Genomic DNA, 17282 nt, shown 5'->3' on the forward strand with positions numbered 1-17282 from the left:
ATTGACCTCTTGTAATCTCTCCCCAGGCGACGTACAGAACAGCCATTGCCGTTGCTTCCAAGACGCTCAAGAGTGAGAGCAAGTTGGATGATGACTGGTGACTGTGGGTTTCGACTAGTCGACATGAAGATTTCGTGTCCTTGTATGACTTCCAGAATGGCGTAGAAGCCAGCATGAGAAGTCCTCATTGATTGTCGAAACTCTACTTCTCGATCACGAAGTAAGTCATTGAGGCTGAAGTCCATTTCGAATGGCATCTTCCACCGCGCGTCATGATAACGAAGGTTTTCTAGGATTTCCAAGAGATCCTCAGTATCGTCCACCTCATTGAACAGGAGATCGGTCAAGAAAGCCATCTCGTCATCATCATCAAAGAGTATGTCTCCAAATGTTGGGATAATATGTTCACCAAGCATCTCTTCTTCAATCATTTGATCATCTTCATCTTCTTGGGCTATTTGAAGAAGCTCTTCGACAGTTCTGAGAGTGTTTTTCCTTTCTGACGTTCGAACCATTTGAAAATTTACTTTTGATTGGTTTTTGAGAACTTTAGAAAGATCGGGTGGGTATGGATTGGAGGTGATTGGCTTGGTCAACAAGCACTATACCATTACAAGCCTGAGTTATAAAAAGCTCGGGTATCAAATCGGTCATGTTTCTTTTTACAACCGTGATTATCCAACATGCTCAATTTTTATAAACGGGCAAGTTTAAAATTTTATGGAGTTGTATAAAACTTGGTCGAATTTTTAGGAAAACGTATAAAAAATTTCAACTTGAAACCCCTTAATGTTGTTGGGGTGATTATGTGTGCAAAAAATACGTGCATCAGATGATATTTTCTAAAGTTTTGTAAAACTTGTGCACACCGCACTTTCATGTCAATTTGCACACATAATCACTCCTTTGAAGAATCTGATTACTGAACTTGATCGCTAGGTTTGTTATTGAAGTTTGTCCAATCAACAGCTTTTTTGAACAGAGCATGGACGCGTCGTTTAGCTTAACAAAAGCCCTCTCTGCACGGCCGCGTCCGCGGGGAACGAGTCGTGGACTCCTCAGCCAAATTGACATGATATCCATTCCGTAAACATTTTCCGACAAAACTGTTCGGTATACTGTTTCTTAATGATGTATCGTCATTCATTTGACTTGGAAAATTAACCTCTTATGATGACGTATAGGCGTGATGAGGGAGGATTTGAGAACTCTCGTCTTCCCGTTACATCACCCTCATACCATTCCCGTTTTCGATGTCCCAGGAAGTACGGTTAGTTCAACTTCAAGTTCAACCGAGTTGGTAATCTCTTTTTGTCGTTTGTTCAAACTTTCATGAAGGCTTTAGACAAGAATCTACATATATTCTAGGAATATTCAATTTTCAGTTTTGAGCTTCATCCATCTTCCTGTTATTATCGATCATCAATCTTTTCCTACATGATGCCTTCTATACGTTCTTCAAACCGTAACTCAGTCTCAGACATGAGCTTAACAGGTTCCAACACTTCATCACAAAGATCAAATAACCCAGCCTTACTACGACTCTACAGCTATGGATCTCAGAAATTAAATCAGATTGCTGGTGTAAGAGTGATGAAAGAATTTCTCAATTACAGAATCAAAACCGAACTTACACCTTTCTTTCTTTATAGCATCTTACACCACAAATCGGTCAAAAAACTTCAAACGAATCTCAATACTACATTCCTTCTCCAATTTCATCTCCAACTATTCCATCTGGATTCAAAACCTTTGAAACTTATCCTGAAAACTTTGATAACCACAAACCAAAGTCAAATCAATTACCATTACCTAAACTCTTAAGTAGATCAACATCTAAAGTGAAAAAAGTTTTACAAGACTTTCAACACAAGAATCCACCTTCCAAAAAACCTACAGATCGTTCATCTTTTCATCAAACCTCAAGTAAAACACACTCAACTGTTCCTCAATCAAATCAAGTTAACAGAAATACAAATATAAATAAAGAAGATCAAAGTGATGAAACACCAAAACTTACTTATAAGAAAGGTTTAATGAAATTCGATCAAAAGGAATTTATAGAACAAAAAGCAAAAGCAAAAGAAACATTAGAATTAGATGAAGATTTAAGATTATTTGAAATCTCTGTTACTCAAATCAAAAGACAAAGAGAAGAATCAGAACATAAAGAATTAACCAGAAAAACTGAATCCAAAAATCAAACAACTACAACATCTTCATCTTTTGAAGTTCCTACACAATCTTACTTGAAAGTCAATTCATTTCAAGCTTTTCAAACTCATTCAAAACGGTCTAGTAGCATAAACCCTCCAAGAAACGAAATCTCTGAACCTTTAGTTCTAGAAATCAATAACAATACACAAGAGGATAGCGATGAAGAAGAAGAAGAAGAAGGATTTTCTCTCTATAAAGTCACTACTGAACAATATCAATATGAACTTAAAGAGAAAGTTATTTTACCACAATGGCCAACTCACCTTTAATAATGAGAATAATTTCTTTCAAACGATTTTAAATTATTTACATGTTCATTTAACTATTCGCATTTCATTTTGATTAACATATTAAACTTTTTCTTTCTACATATTTTCAAAATGTTCATTACTTTCACTTTCTTTCTCCTTGAGGACTTGTCTTTAGAAATTGATAAATATAAGATTATTATTACGATTCTACCCATAGATTTTCAAAGATCAAGTGTAAAAGAATCTAATTTGACACTCTTTCAATGCTGTACATACATATCAAGGATGTCTTCAAAGTTCTATTCTTAGTTGGAATGATCTTCTCTACAAGAACCATGAATGGATTTGAAACGTCTTTTATATATCATCAAGATAGCCATCACTTTGAGTTTCTTTTACGTTTTCCCTTGATGGATTCTCTTTTTAGAGATCAACAGACTTTGAACTCTTGCCACAATCTTACCGATCCGTTTTTATCTACATAGCGAGTGTAAAGGTTTTTGAATTCGAGAGTCTTTGGATCGCAGTCTATATCTTCAAAGTTCTATGTAAGTTTTGAGTGGTAAGACTTTGGCTTGACCTGATCAAACTTTTCTTCAAGAAAAAGTCTGGAATGTAATCCCCTTAACATCTCTCAAGAAATTGATGATAATCTTGAGCTAAAACTTGACCGCTGATCAGACAGACTCTGAAAGTCAGATCCATTAACAAAAAGACTAATCTCAAACAAATGTTTAAATAAAAAAACGAATGAAGTTCTTTAAATTGATAATACTAAAACATTTCAAGAATTACAATCAAATGATTTTCAAAAAAAATAAACACATATCACAGATATCATTCATCACTCATTGAATTCAATAAAACAACACAAAAGAATCATCAAACAATCAATCATCAAGTTTCGTATAAGATAATTTACATCATTAATTCATATATGATATACAAACAAAAGATGATCATGATAAAAAAGGTAAGAAAAGTAAATAAATTCAATCAAGTTATAAACTAGAAAAAAAAAGGAAACCCTCCCCCAAAAAAAAAGGATGAAAAAAAAAAGAATGTAAGAAGAAAGATGTTCAAAGTGATTTAGAAAAACGGATTTTCTATTAGGATTCCTTTGGCCATTTTGGAAAATGAAAAGCTTCTTCGTATTCAAGAGAATGACGATCAGAAACAGTACAAAATGAAGACCGATCATCATCATCATCATCATTGTAGTCTTCAATTTGATTATCAAGTATAGGGTCTTGAGAAGTAGAAGAAGTAGAAGAAGAATTAATTTGAAGATCTTGAGATGAAATTGATGAGAATTGATTCAAAGAAGCTTGTAGAGTGATTTCCAAGACGTCTAGTGATAATGAATCATCAGCTCCTCTTGGTTTAGGAGGTTCAAGAAAAGAAAAACTTGAATAAGATTGAGCTCTAAACTTATGTTTAGTTGATGATTTCCTATCAAATGTCTTTCGTTTGATGATTGATGATGAGCTTTCAGTTTCAGTACGTTGATGAGAGATTCCTTTATTTAATTCGACTTTTGTTTTACTCATTAAACCTAATCCATCAGATATCGAACCACGACGGCTTTCAGTAAAACCAAAAAGATAACTTGTTTTTGTTGTTGTTTGATGATCATCTTGAATTGGCATACTATAAAGTTCATGAAGCAAATTAGGATGATGAATAGTAGGAAATTGACTATCGATTGAAGTTTTAGGTCTAGAGATTGTAGAACTTGAAATCAGATTTGATGAAGAATGATTACAATCAACTGTTTTTCTTTTTTCTACTTTTGATGATTTGTTACGTAAGAAATTCGAAATCGATAATGAAGATTGTGATGATTTCTTTAATCTTTCAAATTGTAATCTAAATGCAGTAAGTGGAATCTTTTCAATTCCAGCAGATACAATCGATTGATGATTTTCTAATTCAGGAACAGTCACTTTAAGATGCTAAAATAATACCATCAAAATCTCATCAGTATACTTATATTCTTTGAATTCTAATAGATAATACTAACTTTAGGTTTGTGTCGTCTAGAAGCAACCGAACCAATTGAAGAGTAAATCGAAGTTTTTTCTGAAAGATCTATTGAACCAGTCAATTCTTTAAAACTTGATTGTGAATTTTTACTTGAACAGAGTCGAGGTAAAGAGATCGGAGTGTTCTCTAAAAGGTTTATTGAACCAGTCGTATCCTTTAAGCTTGATCGTGAATTTTTACTAGGACAGAAGCGAGGTAGAGCCATGACTCAATAGACAACTATTTTGAACAATGATTTCTGGGCTGAAGCTATCGTGAGAGATGATGAGGATTTCAGATATATAGATTACCAATTCGATAATCAAAAGACGGTTGAAGAAGCGTTAAAGGGGGATATGAAGCAAAGACTTAGATATGAATGAGCTCTTAAAACAATCGCTAGCGTGAATTTGAGAGGTTAAGGTATAGTGTGAAGCAGAGAAGGAGGGAATGAGTGAATGATCGAATGAAGTTATCTTATATACTAACTTTCCTCATACACTACTTAAACCTGTGAGAATTGATTAGGTGAAGTGTTTGTATGGACCATCACTAAGAGGAGAATTAATGTGATACACTTCGAGCGACTTTCTCACCAAGATTGAGAGATGAGAATTTCCATTCCATGATAACATAATCATGTGTAAATCTCATCACCATAGAAGCTCTTCAGACAATTGAGAGAAAAATCAAATCAGTCTAATTCATACAACATGATCTCTAGATGGACCCCGTTTTGAGGGGTCCATACTCTCAAACACCATAGTAAACGGGCGGACTGTGAAGAATGAATTAAAACCATCAAGGAAGATTGGATACATTAAAGTCTCATTTATGGTTGAAAGAAGAATAATTTATAGATTGTAGTTCGGAGTACAGTAAGGCCATCGCGTGATCATCGCAGTAGCTGATCAAAGGAATTTGCTTATCATTTGATTCCTTAAAATTCTCACTTGAGCCTTACGAACTTACAAACTTGCGGCTATCGAAGCTCGTCACACTCACGACTCACGACTCACAGTCACCACTACAATTCTAGATTCTAGCCTGCGAGATGAATTCATTGGTCTGAGTAAAACCTAAATGTGATGCGATGTGAAAGATCTGTGACTGTGAATGAAGATTCTCATTCTCTTGGTTGTTTAATTTCCTTTGGCCAATGCGAGCCTCTTATTCTCAATACATACCTCACTTGCTCAAACCCCACGCGTCATGAAACTCTTCATGAGTGGTAGATGATACTCGATACTCACTCATGTGAGGGGAAGAGTTCGGTTTATTAAACATATGTAAACTTGTCGAGTCTTGGTTGGTTGAAGCTCATCGAGTTTGAATGCTACCTGAAGAGGCCTGCCGCCTGAAGTTGCCTTTACCTCGGAAGTATCATTCCGAGGCGCGGCACTGGATAATTCCTCGGAACGACTCCTTCAAGGCCTACATAGAATTTGCCACAATTTATAAAAAAATTCAAGACATCCTTGGATTCCAAGATCTGAAAAAATCGTGGAGGCAGTACATATGCATTAGCAGGAAGAATCAACTTGTTGGCAAAGAATCTCAGATAAACTTGAACTTCACTCTAAACTTGTCTAGGTCTCTTTTAAAGCTCGACACAAGGCAGAAGGACCTAATCTTTATTTTTTAAAGAAAAATCAACCAAAAACCAAGCATATGAATTTCTCAATAAAACCAAAAAAAAAATCAAACTTTCTTTTTTCCTTTTTAAAATAATAATCAATAAAACATACAAAGAAAAAAGAAAATTGACCATTAAAGACTTTAAATATATAAAGATATATATATATACTGTATAAGAATAGACTACTTATTCCAACACATCAAAGACAGATAAATAAATTACAAAAGAAAAAACGTAAAACCAAGACATTTTTTTTCAATTTTCTAACCAAAAAAGAAATCAATATAAAGAAAGATTAATCCAAAAAAAGATAAAACACAAAGCTTATATATATATGTATGTGTTTTCATTTCTTTACTGCTCTACGAGCTCTACGTTTAATTTCAGCTAGACTGATTTCAGATCTATTATCATCATCTTCATCATCTTCTTCTTCTTCTTGATCATCACTTCTTTGAACCTCTTTTCCTTTCGCTTTCGCTTTCCCATTCCCATTCCCAACCCTCCGTTTTTTACTACCTTCACTACCTTCATTTCCTTCTTCCTCAACATTCTTATCAATCCTTTTCCTCTTAGAATGAGGTATCAGAACCGAAACCAGTGAAGATCCACGTTTTGATTGATTTTGTTTAGAAGTAGTAGAAGAAGCAAGATTGATTGAATTAGAATTTAAAGGTGAATGATTTGGAATCAAAACACATTCAAGTTGACTACTTCTACTTCTACTTCTTAAATTTTCTTCATGATTCGTGGTCATTCCTCCATTAGACGATTCACTTTCTAAAATCTCATTCGTTCTTCCTTTTGCTTTCTGAGTAGATCCTTTTGATGATTTCATCGTTTGTTTTTCACTTTGACTCGTCACTTTCTTAGCTGCCTCTGACCTTTTACCTTGACTTTGATGTTCCAATTGTATAGGCTCTTCTTCTTCTTCCACTTCTTCTTCATCTGAAGGAATATCATCAGACACTGCCCTTGCTTTTCCTTTTGCAATCGCTGAAGGTCCGGAAGTCTTCTTAGTGCCGATGTCTGGATGAGCATCCGAGCCTTCTTCAGACCCATCTTGAATTTCTGATTGCAGTCTCTCTTGTGCTCCTTCCCCGCCTCCTTCTTGCTCTGCGCCAGGCCCAACGTTCATCGCCTCTTCATTAACCCCAACAGGCTCATCTTCCTCTTCGATAGCCTCAGTCCCATTCTTATCCGCTTTCCGGTTCAACGTAAGTTTCGCCGCACGTTTAATACCTAATGAATTACCCACATCCATATCAGAGTCATTTCCAAAAACAAAATCGGAATTCAAAACAGGTCAAGTATTACTCACTTGGATCTTTGGCCATGATTGAAATCAATCGTTTGATATAAGTACGATAAGGATCCCAAGATTTAGAAGTAGCCGGAATTTCAATTCGATCCTTTTCCACAGAAAGATCAATCAAAGATTTACTATCGGAAAAAGTAAAATTCAAAACCATCAATCCAAAATTAAATTTGAGAACGAAAACCCTCCTGAAAAAAAAAATCACTTACATTTTTAATGCAGATCTACCATCCATACCAATAAGAAGTGAAACCAAACCTTTAAAAAAGATTGCAATCTTATCTAATTCATTCAGATCATTTTTTTGAAATTCAATAATTTTGTTGAAAACCCATTCAATTAATTCTTGATGTAAAGTTATATAAGATTTCGAATTTAAAATCGATTTAATACTTAATCTGGCTCCTCTAATCACAATTGTAGAACCCAATAATTTGCAAACTTTTAAAAATTGTTCTTCAGAATCGATTTCTTCATTTAAAAAAAGTTTAAATGACTTTTGATTATTTTTTTTGAAGACAAAAATGATCATCATTAACAAATTTTTACAAAAACCAAACTTAAATTCCAAAAGCAAAAACTACTTACCTCTTTCAAACTTTCTGAAACAGTTTTAGCCAAGCCTTCTTTTTTCCTTTCAAATTGAATTTCTTTTTCATTTCCAAAACAAAATCCTTTTAAAGATCCCATTAAAATCTCAATACTTAAATCAAATACATCACCAAATCGATTAAAGTTTGATAAAATTAAATTCGAATGTTCAAATTCAATGATACCACAACATATCGATTTAGTAAAAGTCGTGATTAACAATTCGAATTCTTCTTGATTTTTGATTTCTTTAAAACTTGTGGTTCGATCTATATATATATATATAAAAATAAGATCAGTTTAAAATCTTTGAAATTCAAATTCTCCCCCCACAAAAAAAATCACTTACACATTCTTTGACGAGCTAATTGAGACAATTTCTTTTCTTTTTCCTTACCTTTACCTTTTTTCCCACCTACATTCACTTCCTCTTCCTCTTCCTCTTCTTCCTCTTCTCCATCTAAATCGATTCTCATCCTTCGTTTTTCGTATTCTTTCTCCTTCATTTCATTCCCAAACCTTTCAATCTCAGCTGCAATGAATCCAGCACAACGAAATTGAGTTTGTTGATCGCAATCAATCCTTAATTGATCCGGCATTGAAGTACCATAAGAAATCAAATAAATATTTAACATGTGAATAAAAGCCTATGAATAAGAATCACCAAGATCAGTAAGGATAAAAACGATCAAGCAATCAGTGCTTAATCAAGACACGAAAAGAAAAGATGATATTCAAAAACTCAACTGCTCTCTTAATATTATCACAAGCAATACATTCAGGATCAATAGCAAATTCCTTCATCAAATCCAAAAACCTATCTCTAAAGTTTGAAACCTTATCAACCAATCCTTTCAGTTCAACTTCTTTTTTCTTTTTCTCAGTTTCTTCTTCGATTCCTAAACCTTCATTGATCATTCTACTTGAATTTGCACAACTCCACATGAAATTTAATTGTAAAATTTCAATAGCTACTTCTACCATCTAGTTCGCAAGAAAATCAATAAGCCTTTTGATGATCGTAAAGAGAAAAAAGAGTTTCAGATGAAAGTGAATGGTAAACTTTACCTTTGTTTCTTCTGGATAATTTAATCGACCACGATTAGCTAACCCGAAGATAATATCAACAACGACCTGTTTCTTAACATACCCATCTACCAACATTTGATCACCGTCATCATCTTCTTCATCATTATTGATACCAAGTAAAAAACCAGAAAGGTCTCTAGTTCTAAAAAAATAAAAAACCTTAATCAATGCAAAATAAAACCGATCGATTTCATCAAGTTCGAAACCACAAGTTTCTAAATCGATCATTCTATCTCCATCATCTTCTTTAAAAGCTAAATTAATTAAATTCTTAAATAATGATTTATTTAAAGTTTCGATTTTTTTCTGATTGATATGTGATAATGATTTAGAATAATTTAATAAATGATTTATGGTAGATGAGATTATACTGATTGTTCTTTGAACGTTTTGTTTAAGATATTCATTAATCAAAATATCCCAAAGGTTTTCATATGCCTAAGAAAAAACAAAACACACAAACAAAAGATCTATCAATGAAAAGACGAAAAGGAAATCAGAAGATCAAAGGTAAAAAAAAAGTTTCATACTTACAGATACCATTCGAAGTTCAAGATAAAGTCCTAAAGATAAAAGTTTAGGTATTCTTAAAATCTCAAACAATTTGATGGGATCATGACAATATTTAATATAAAACTTGGGTAAAACTTGGATCATCACTTTACTAATTTCAATCTTATTAGAATTTTCAATTAATTCGATTCCATCAATTTCTACATCATCTCCTTCACTTTCTTCTTCTTCTTCTTCATCTTCTTCAGTGGTGATTCCTTCTTTTTGTTTTTGTTTTTGTTTCAATTTTCGTTTTTTCTTTTTCAATTTGTCTTTTTTAATCGAACTTTCTTCTTCTGTAAGTAATTCAGTCGATTGACTTAGAGTAACTAGAAAGATTTCAAGTAAAACGTTTTCTTCATTTTCCGTTAATTTACATCCTTCTTCAACTGATTCAAATTCTTCTTCATCTTCCTCTTCTTCATCAGTCCTCATCAATGATCCACGTCGATTTTTGTTTGATTTTGAAGTTCTACCATTCTTGGTTGTGTTTGTTATAACAGTAGAATGGTCTAATAACAAATAATCCGACATTGATTGCCAATCACGTATAACTTCTATTTCATCCCATAAACTTTCAATCGCTAATGCGATCCTACTCTTTTCAGGGAATTCCGATAACGATCCAATACCCATCATCCCTTCGTTCCTCCCTTCATCATCTGTAGCTTCTTCTTCCTCTTCGTCTTCTTCGGGTTCGGTTTGATTATTTGAACTTAAATCATCTTCTCGATCTTTACGTTCTTTAACCGAAATATTCCCATCTTTTCCAAATTTAATTAACAGAGAAGCCAAACATTTCAATTTCAAACCTTTTTCAACCTGATCACTTTCCATACTACTACCAACATCATTACTTGCTTTTGATTTTTTTGGGTATCTTAAACTATTAGTTCCGATTTTAATTCGTTTAGAATCATAAACTTCATTTAAAAAGTTTTTGAAAAATTTACTAATCGATTTCCTGACTCGATTTTCTTGATCAAAAATTAATTTCATTAATTGATTTCTCTGTAAACTTTCTAAAACTCCTCCATGTGAATCTACAATTGTTAAGATTTCAATTGCTAAACATCTTGTATTGATTTCAGGTTCTCCTATTGCAATCTCTAAAAATCTTGATTTAAATCGGGTAGTGAAATGTTGCATTGGTCCAAGATTATCTTCTTTTGAGTATAAATTTTTTAAAGCTTTCATGGCTTCGAATCTAGCTTCTTTGTTCTGATCCAAAACACAAAAAAACAGGTTTCAGAATCAAAGAAAACAGAATGATAGGATAGAAGGATATGAAAGATCCTTACAGTATCAGTCAAGACCCAACCCAAATATCGTAAATAATGACCACCCAAGAAATGGTCAGGAAGTTGATTCATCCACTGCCCTAGAGCTTGAACGCATTCGATTCGGATCTTGGGATCTGAATCTCGATATCGATGAACAAAAACCCTATAAGAGAATCAACTTATCAGCCTCTTTCTTCTTCTTCTGCAACAGAAACCTAACTAACCCATCAAAGAAATCATTAATATGATTCTCAAGACTCTCTTTCTGATCACCAACTAAACTTTTCCTCTTTTCCCATTCATTTAATCTTTCATCACTTGTAGATCGATTATTATTATGACTTTTACTTTTAAGATCGGTGACTTTTTTATTTAATTGATTGAATTCAATACTCACTTGAATCAAAATATCAATAAATGAACTCATCAAACCAAACAAACAAACAAAAGTAGAAGTATGTCTAATAGATCTTAAAGAAGAAGTGGTCATACTAACTAAATAAGTTTGTAATGAATTCATTAAATCGGTTTGATATAAAATTAAATTTTGATGTGATAAATTGATTAAAGTTTTAAAGAAATTGATTAAATTCTTTTCAAAGTTTTTTTTCGTGGTAAGTTTAAGTTTTAATGATTTATTGATTTTTGAGTTAATGAGAGGATACGCATGATTAGGTACCTAGTTTGATCGGATAAGGCGTGTTGTGATTGGTTCGTAAGATAAAAAAACGCGTACTTTTGTTCATCAGATTCGGTTTGACAGATGTTAGAAAAGTTTTTTCTTTTCAAATCATCAGGGAAATGAGAGCTTTAAAGAATTTGGTGTCTTACTAACCTTTTTGAATTCTTCTTGAATATCATCTAATCTTTCAGGAACTGCATCTAGATCTAAGGCTTCATCTTTATCAATACTATTATTACAACCACAACACTATTTCACCCAAAAAGACAAATGTTTAACTTTAATAATCAGGGTAAGCTTATTGAGGGCAAAAATTGACTAACTCTTAGAATACAATTAATCATAAGCGCGATTGCTTCCGCTCGAGCTTCTTCGTTTGAATCGGTTTCATTTGAATCTTTACCTTTATACATCTCGATCCAATCTTCCAAAGTAGGTTCGATAGCCGAGCTACCTTTCTGGATCGAATCTGATTGAATGGTTTTAAAACAATGTTTAATAGATTTTCAAGAGAATGAGCTAAAAAAAGGACAAAGACTAACTAAAGAGGTCATTATCTTGTGAAATGATATAATCAGATTTTACATGGTTTCCTAACTCTCTATCACTCCTAACACCTTCATCAAGATCATGATCATTTTCTTGAGCTTGATTTCGTTTTGGGTTTTGATTAGTCGTTGATTTGGCTTTAGGTTTCTTAATTGGAGTTTTACGCGTTCGAACTGGTTTTTTAGATCCGATGACTTTTTTCGATTTCTTTCGATGATGATCTGATGAAGGTGAAGAAGGTATGTTTTCTTCTTCTTCTTCATCTGAATCTGGATTTGATACTGGTTGAATTTGAATTGGTTTTTTGACTCGCGATGAACGTCTTCTTGGACTTGATTGGTTTTGATTTGGCGAATCAGCTTGAAAAGAAAGTTATCATTAGTTTTTCTTTTGGATAGATTCTGTTAATGATGAAAATGAGAAATCGAAAACTCACGATTTGATTGTAAACTTGAAGTTGGATTCCTTGCTGTTTTCTGTTTTGCCATGATTTGTCTGTCTGACTGTTTCTTTCTTTCTTTCGTTCTTTATCTGAATAGTTTTTTGAATGTAGTCTTTGAATTGAAATTGATCGACCAAAGTGAAATCAAAAAAATACATCTACACCGTGTCTCAAATGTACCGAGCCATGTCACGTGACTTTCATTCCCCTTTCAATTTCTCAATCATCAATCACTCCACAAAGGCTGATCAAACTGAACAAAATATAACTCAAAGGGAATGCTCAGACTTATCTTCAATGATTAACAAAGGAATAGGTTATGATCAAATTCCACTTAAATTAAATACCCAAAAGTCCTCTAGACCCAAGCTCAACCTTTCAAGTTTCAACCAAATCACTTGATCAAAGAACTTTGCGAAAATAGGATGTACATAGTATTATGATTTAGCGTGTTTCTCATGAATCTTGAATAAAGGATTTAAATTTTCTTGCATGGTAGGATGCTAAAACTTGGCATGAGAATTCAGTTGCTTTTTGCCAATGTGCAGATTCAGAACATGAGAAGTCTGGGGTTTGTATTGCATTTCTAGGCTGGAAGTATATACATCATACTTTTCATACACACTTGACAATACGAGTAAGGTCTTGGTTCTCAAGTTTTGAAAGGAGGGTGCGGTTGGGGATTTAAATGAAACCACTCAAAAACACATTCTTATTGAAAAATTATTTGATAAGTTGAGGTAGAATGACTCAGACTAGGTGCATAGCTGATTCTTGGTACTACTAACCTTCTAGATACCAATGTCACAACTTACCAAGATGAGAAATAAAATCTGACTCACACTCTCAGGTATTCCTTACGGAGGCTCATTTGTATCTCTATCATTAATAAAATTAGCGCTTCGGAAGCATTTCAGAATTTAAATATTATAACAGATATCATTATTTTTTTCTTGATAAGGATCGCACATACCCTGTTCAATATGATAGAAAACAATTTTATAAGATATGAATAAGGACTAGAAAAAAATCATTCTAAGAAAGGTAAGGAGCACGACGACAAATGGGACATAAGAAAAGAAGTGTATGTCCCGCTAACATAGTTAAACATTTTTCATGAATCAAATGAGAAGAATAACAAGGAAGTCGAATATACCTTTGACCATGATTAAAACCATCAAAACAAATTGGACAATCTCTTGATTCTTCTTCTGATTCAAATAAATTTTGAATAAGATGAGAAGATTCGGTTAGAAGACTTACATAAATATAGAGACTGAACCATCGAGTAGATCCTCGGTCAGGGAGATATACAACTGGTGGAAGGTTTAGATTGAATTCGAGGAAAATCGGTCGGAGGGTTTGAAGATCACTGGCTCTGCTTTCTGCTGAGGTACGCCAAACTTCAGTATCGCTCTCGTCCCATGTATCACGTCTTTCAATGTCTAACATAGAAGCCTCTGCATCACAGATGTTGAGGAGGGTAGAAGTTAATAGTCGTTCTTGGACGCCCTCGGTAGGTCTCCCGTCAAGTTCGATTTGAATGGATTGAATTTTGTTCAATAGGTCCGAGTGAGACATGGTAGTGGTGGTCATTGTCGAGTTTAGAAGAGTGAACAGCGTGAAGATTAAATTGTTAAAGAATTGAATGTAAAGATCAAGGGCTGATTATGATTTTTTGAGCTCAAGAGGATTGGTTTTATTATGAAAGTTGATGAGGATTGAGTGTGAGGGGACAGGAAGAGACGTCCTTTGCGTAGTTTTTATATCAAAATACGGATGCCTTCTCAGCACCTAGAATTCAGCCCTATACTCAAGTGCTGATATCTCTCTCACATTACGCGGTGTATCCCTTTCGATGAAAAGCTCGACTTTGTACAATTTCAAGATTGTTTGGCATTGAAGACAATGCTGACTTCATTCAAGATATTCAGGACACTCGACTATCAAAGTGAAATGTTAGGCATTTATATCTGATCTGCTTCCTCTACAAATCTCAATCCATCATTTCGAGCTTCTAGAATTTGTGTTTTAACTGGTAATTTTAAAGCTCTGCAGAGAAATAAATATCACTCCTGTTGATAGGCGATTGTCTCCGTTAACTGGAAAGCCCAACAAAGCATCTAACTGGTTCATCTTTTGTAGATGCGGTATAGAAGTCGTATGAGCGTGTTAGCGGTGCAGAGATGAGAGTACCAGAGTGTGGCAGGCCCACGATTCATTATCTAAAAGCACGCGAGTAAAATTGTAGGATGTCGACGAGCACCAGGGAACATAACGCGATTTTTTGGGGGCAGGGAGACCGGAAATCGCGATGCATTGGGAAAAATAAATAAAATGTGTGTGAAAAACCGGAGGAAACGTTTCTTGCCAAGGTTCAGAATGGCACGGAAGTTGAAAATCACGCTCTCCAGAATCCAGCGTTGAAAGGCCGATATCAGATAGGACAATTTTAATGGATGCTTCTTCAGATGACTCAACCGGTCTTTGAGCAACGTGATATCGCCTAGGAAGCCAGACTCACAAAAAAGTAGAGACTGGGCCCAATCAAATATATTATACACGAACAATTTTTTTACTTTTCTTTAGCATTGAAAACCCAGTTTGCCAATATGCACAGAATTTCAAGATGAATGAAATAGAATATCTTCTATGGAGTGGATATCGGACCCTGGTTACTACCACCAATACCACTATCGATTGGCACGGTGCAATTTGTACATGCTGTTGAGGATGACAAGAAAGGTTTACCGAGTGAGCAAACAATATATGACGAATATGATGAAAAATAAAGGATACTGACTGATGTAGGGGACATTTGTGGAATTATAAGGGCAGTCATAGTGATTACCCCCCGAGTTCGTGCATCCTATGAAGTCAAGATAAAACTTATCAAGTAGATCCTAACACTCGATAGCAGAAGACAAAAGGTTGACTCACCGTAGTGACCAGGACCTCCAAGATCGTAACTCGCACATTGTTGACTACTCACGCCAGGGATATCTCGGAATGTGCAGCCATCCATTCGTACCCATTGATGACCTATATATTTCAGAACAATATGAGGAACAAGAGCTTAGGAGCAGTCGCTCCAAAAATCTGAATGTCAGGAAGGTAGCAGTTTACCGTCTCTTCCGCAGCTGATCGTTGTGCAATTCCATCGCGCGTTATCCTTGTCGTTGCAAGCTTTTGGAAAGTAAAGAAAGATTTAGGTTTCATATTTGAAAGAAGTGTGAAGGAATACACTTACCCGACTCTGTTGGAGGCGATTGAGGACTATATGCGTTTATACATTCAACTGTCTTTGGCTGAATGAAAGAAGGTTGTGTCATACATATAGCAATTAGTAGAACAACAAGCTTTTGAGGATATTGGAAGGTAGACATGAAGAAATGTGAGCTTGAAATCTAAAAAGAGTTTGAAAGGATTTGGGATTGGAACTGGACTCGAGGTTAACTGTGCTAGAGCTTAAATACGAAATTCAGAGTGTAGAGCCTTGGAGACGGCCGTGGGGCAGCTCACTGTGGCACTGAAGCGTAAGAGATTGGGCGGAGTCTCATTCTTGGAAACACCTGCCCACGCTGCATCTCAAGTTGAGCCGGTATGTACACATACAAACTGCTCGGCAGAGAAGTTGAGCCACATTCGAGGTGAATGGTGCAGGTCACCACCTCGCGACACCTTGCGACCCAAGTTGTATCTTTGACTATGTGCTGATCGCGGATAGCGTATGCGGGTGCTTCTATCTGTCCCCAAGGCATTCACGAATAGTATGATCAAGATTGTTACGAGAAACGATTGAGTATGAGTGAAAATGTGAAAAGAGAAGTCTTGAAAACAGGAAGTCCGAACCGACTCAGGTATGTTGAACCAAAAGGACAAGTTGAAAAAAGTGGTCTTCTACACCATTCTCTTCGTTGTCAAATGAGACCTCACTCGCTTTATTTGGGTGCTGATGAGGTCCACACGATAGGCACAAATGATCAAATATCAAGGAGGATTCTTTCTCTGGTTTTTATTTTCATTCAAAGTAATGAAAGCACAACCTTGGATGCGGAAGGAAAAAGTCACCAAAACATAAATCGAAACATGAAAAGATGCTTGTCCATTCTCTAGGAGAGATCTACCAGGTTGTCAATATACAGGTTCAGGCTAAATTGGTATGACTATCGTCCACCAGACATGATTGGTCCATCAATGGGGACTCCCGTACCACCACCCGATGTTGGAGGCTCAGGCTTTGGTGGGACAGGTGGGACACAGGCTTTACACGCTTTAGAGTACATAAAAAGAAGGCACACAGGTTTGGTAATTAATACATGATTTAAAGCTAATGAAGGATATAGATTGCTTACTGAGGAAGGGAACATTCGAGGATGTATAAGGGCATTCATAAACTCTGCCCCCCGAGTTCCTGCATCCTATGATTGGAGATAAAATCATAAAACTTATTTGTAAGTAGATCTCAACTTTCAATAGTAAAAGAGAAAAGGAAGGCTCACCGTATACACCAGGGGCTGCAACACCGTAACTCGCGCATTGTTGACTACTCGTGCCAGGAACCCGGCCAAGTAGGCAACCATCCATTGGTACCCATTGATGTCCTATATAAATCACATTTGAGCCGCTTCAGTGAACTCTAAA

At 35.0% G+C, this 17282-nt stretch overlaps 7 protein-coding genes across 7 annotated transcripts in view; 2 read left to right on the forward strand and 5 right to left on the reverse strand.

Annotated features, from left to right (window-relative positions):
• Positions 1-1245: 1245 nt before the first annotated feature.
• Positions 1246-2866, forward strand: MELLADRAFT_114871 (uncharacterized protein; the record flags this gene model as incomplete). Its single annotated transcript, XM_007403562.1, has 2 exons — positions 1246-1584; positions 1653-2866. The coding sequence occupies 2 exons, from the start codon at positions 1438-1440 to the stop codon at positions 2484-2486; spliced, it is 981 nt and encodes a 326-aa protein (XP_007403624.1).
• A 287-nt stretch (positions 2867-3153) lies between these two features.
• Positions 3154-5162, reverse strand: MELLADRAFT_70452 (uncharacterized protein; the record flags this gene model as incomplete). Its single annotated transcript, XM_007403982.1, has 2 exons — positions 3154-4423; positions 4492-5162. The coding sequence occupies 2 exons, from the start codon at positions 4717-4719 to the stop codon at positions 3578-3580; spliced, it is 1074 nt and encodes a 357-aa protein (XP_007404044.1).
• A 1750-nt stretch (positions 5163-6912) lies between these two features.
• MELLADRAFT_86914 (uncharacterized protein) lies at positions 6913-10519 on the reverse strand (the record flags this gene model as incomplete). The annotated part of the gene is made up of 9 exons (XM_007403981.1): positions 6913-6943; positions 7017-7374; positions 7454-7575; positions 7660-7946; positions 8039-8310; positions 8391-8688; positions 8789-9025; positions 9110-9568; positions 9665-10519. 9 exons carry the CDS (start codon positions 10517-10519, stop codon positions 6913-6915), a joined length of 2919 nt encoding a protein of 972 aa, XP_007404043.1.
• A 356-nt stretch (positions 10520-10875) lies between these two features.
• On the reverse strand, positions 10876-12684 carry MELLADRAFT_86915 (uncharacterized protein; the record flags this gene model as incomplete). The annotated part of the gene is made up of 8 exons (XM_007403980.1): positions 10876-10893; positions 10984-11128; positions 11190-11456; positions 11645-11700; positions 11801-11896; positions 11971-12116; positions 12190-12555; positions 12633-12684. 8 exons carry the CDS (start codon positions 12682-12684, stop codon positions 10876-10878), a joined length of 1146 nt encoding a protein of 381 aa, XP_007404042.1.
• Positions 12685-13673: 989 nt separating this feature from the next.
• Positions 13674-14234, reverse strand: MELLADRAFT_101171 (uncharacterized protein; the record flags this gene model as incomplete). The annotated part of the gene is made up of 1 exon (XM_007403979.1): positions 13674-14234. One exon carries the CDS (start codon positions 14232-14234, stop codon positions 13674-13676), a length of 561 nt encoding a protein of 186 aa, XP_007404041.1.
• A 1054-nt stretch (positions 14235-15288) lies between these two features.
• Positions 15289-16024, reverse strand: MELLADRAFT_86916 (uncharacterized protein; the record flags this gene model as incomplete). The annotated part of the gene is made up of 5 exons (XM_007403978.1): positions 15289-15362; positions 15442-15507; positions 15579-15680; positions 15765-15824; positions 15889-16024. The coding sequence occupies 5 exons, from the start codon at positions 16022-16024 to the stop codon at positions 15289-15291; spliced, it is 438 nt and encodes a 145-aa protein (XP_007404040.1).
• A 796-nt stretch (positions 16025-16820) lies between these two features.
• The window catches only part of MELLADRAFT_101173 (uncharacterized protein), a gene marked incomplete at both ends in the record, with an annotated part of 1248 nt that continues 786 nt past the window's right edge, over positions 16821-17282 (forward strand). Inside the window, one exon of the mRNA XM_007403563.1 lies at positions 16821-16890. Within this exon, the coding sequence (XP_007403625.1) occupies positions 16821-16890 (70 nt within the window). The remainder of the gene's footprint in view (positions 16891-17282) is intronic.

This window comes from Melampsora larici-populina, assembly GCF_000204055.1.
Source record: "Melampsora larici-populina 98AG31 unplaced genomic scaffold MELLAscaffold_1, whole genome shotgun sequence".
NCBI classification, from domain to species: Eukaryota; Fungi; Basidiomycota; class Pucciniomycetes; order Pucciniales; family Melampsoraceae; genus Melampsora; species Melampsora laricis-populina.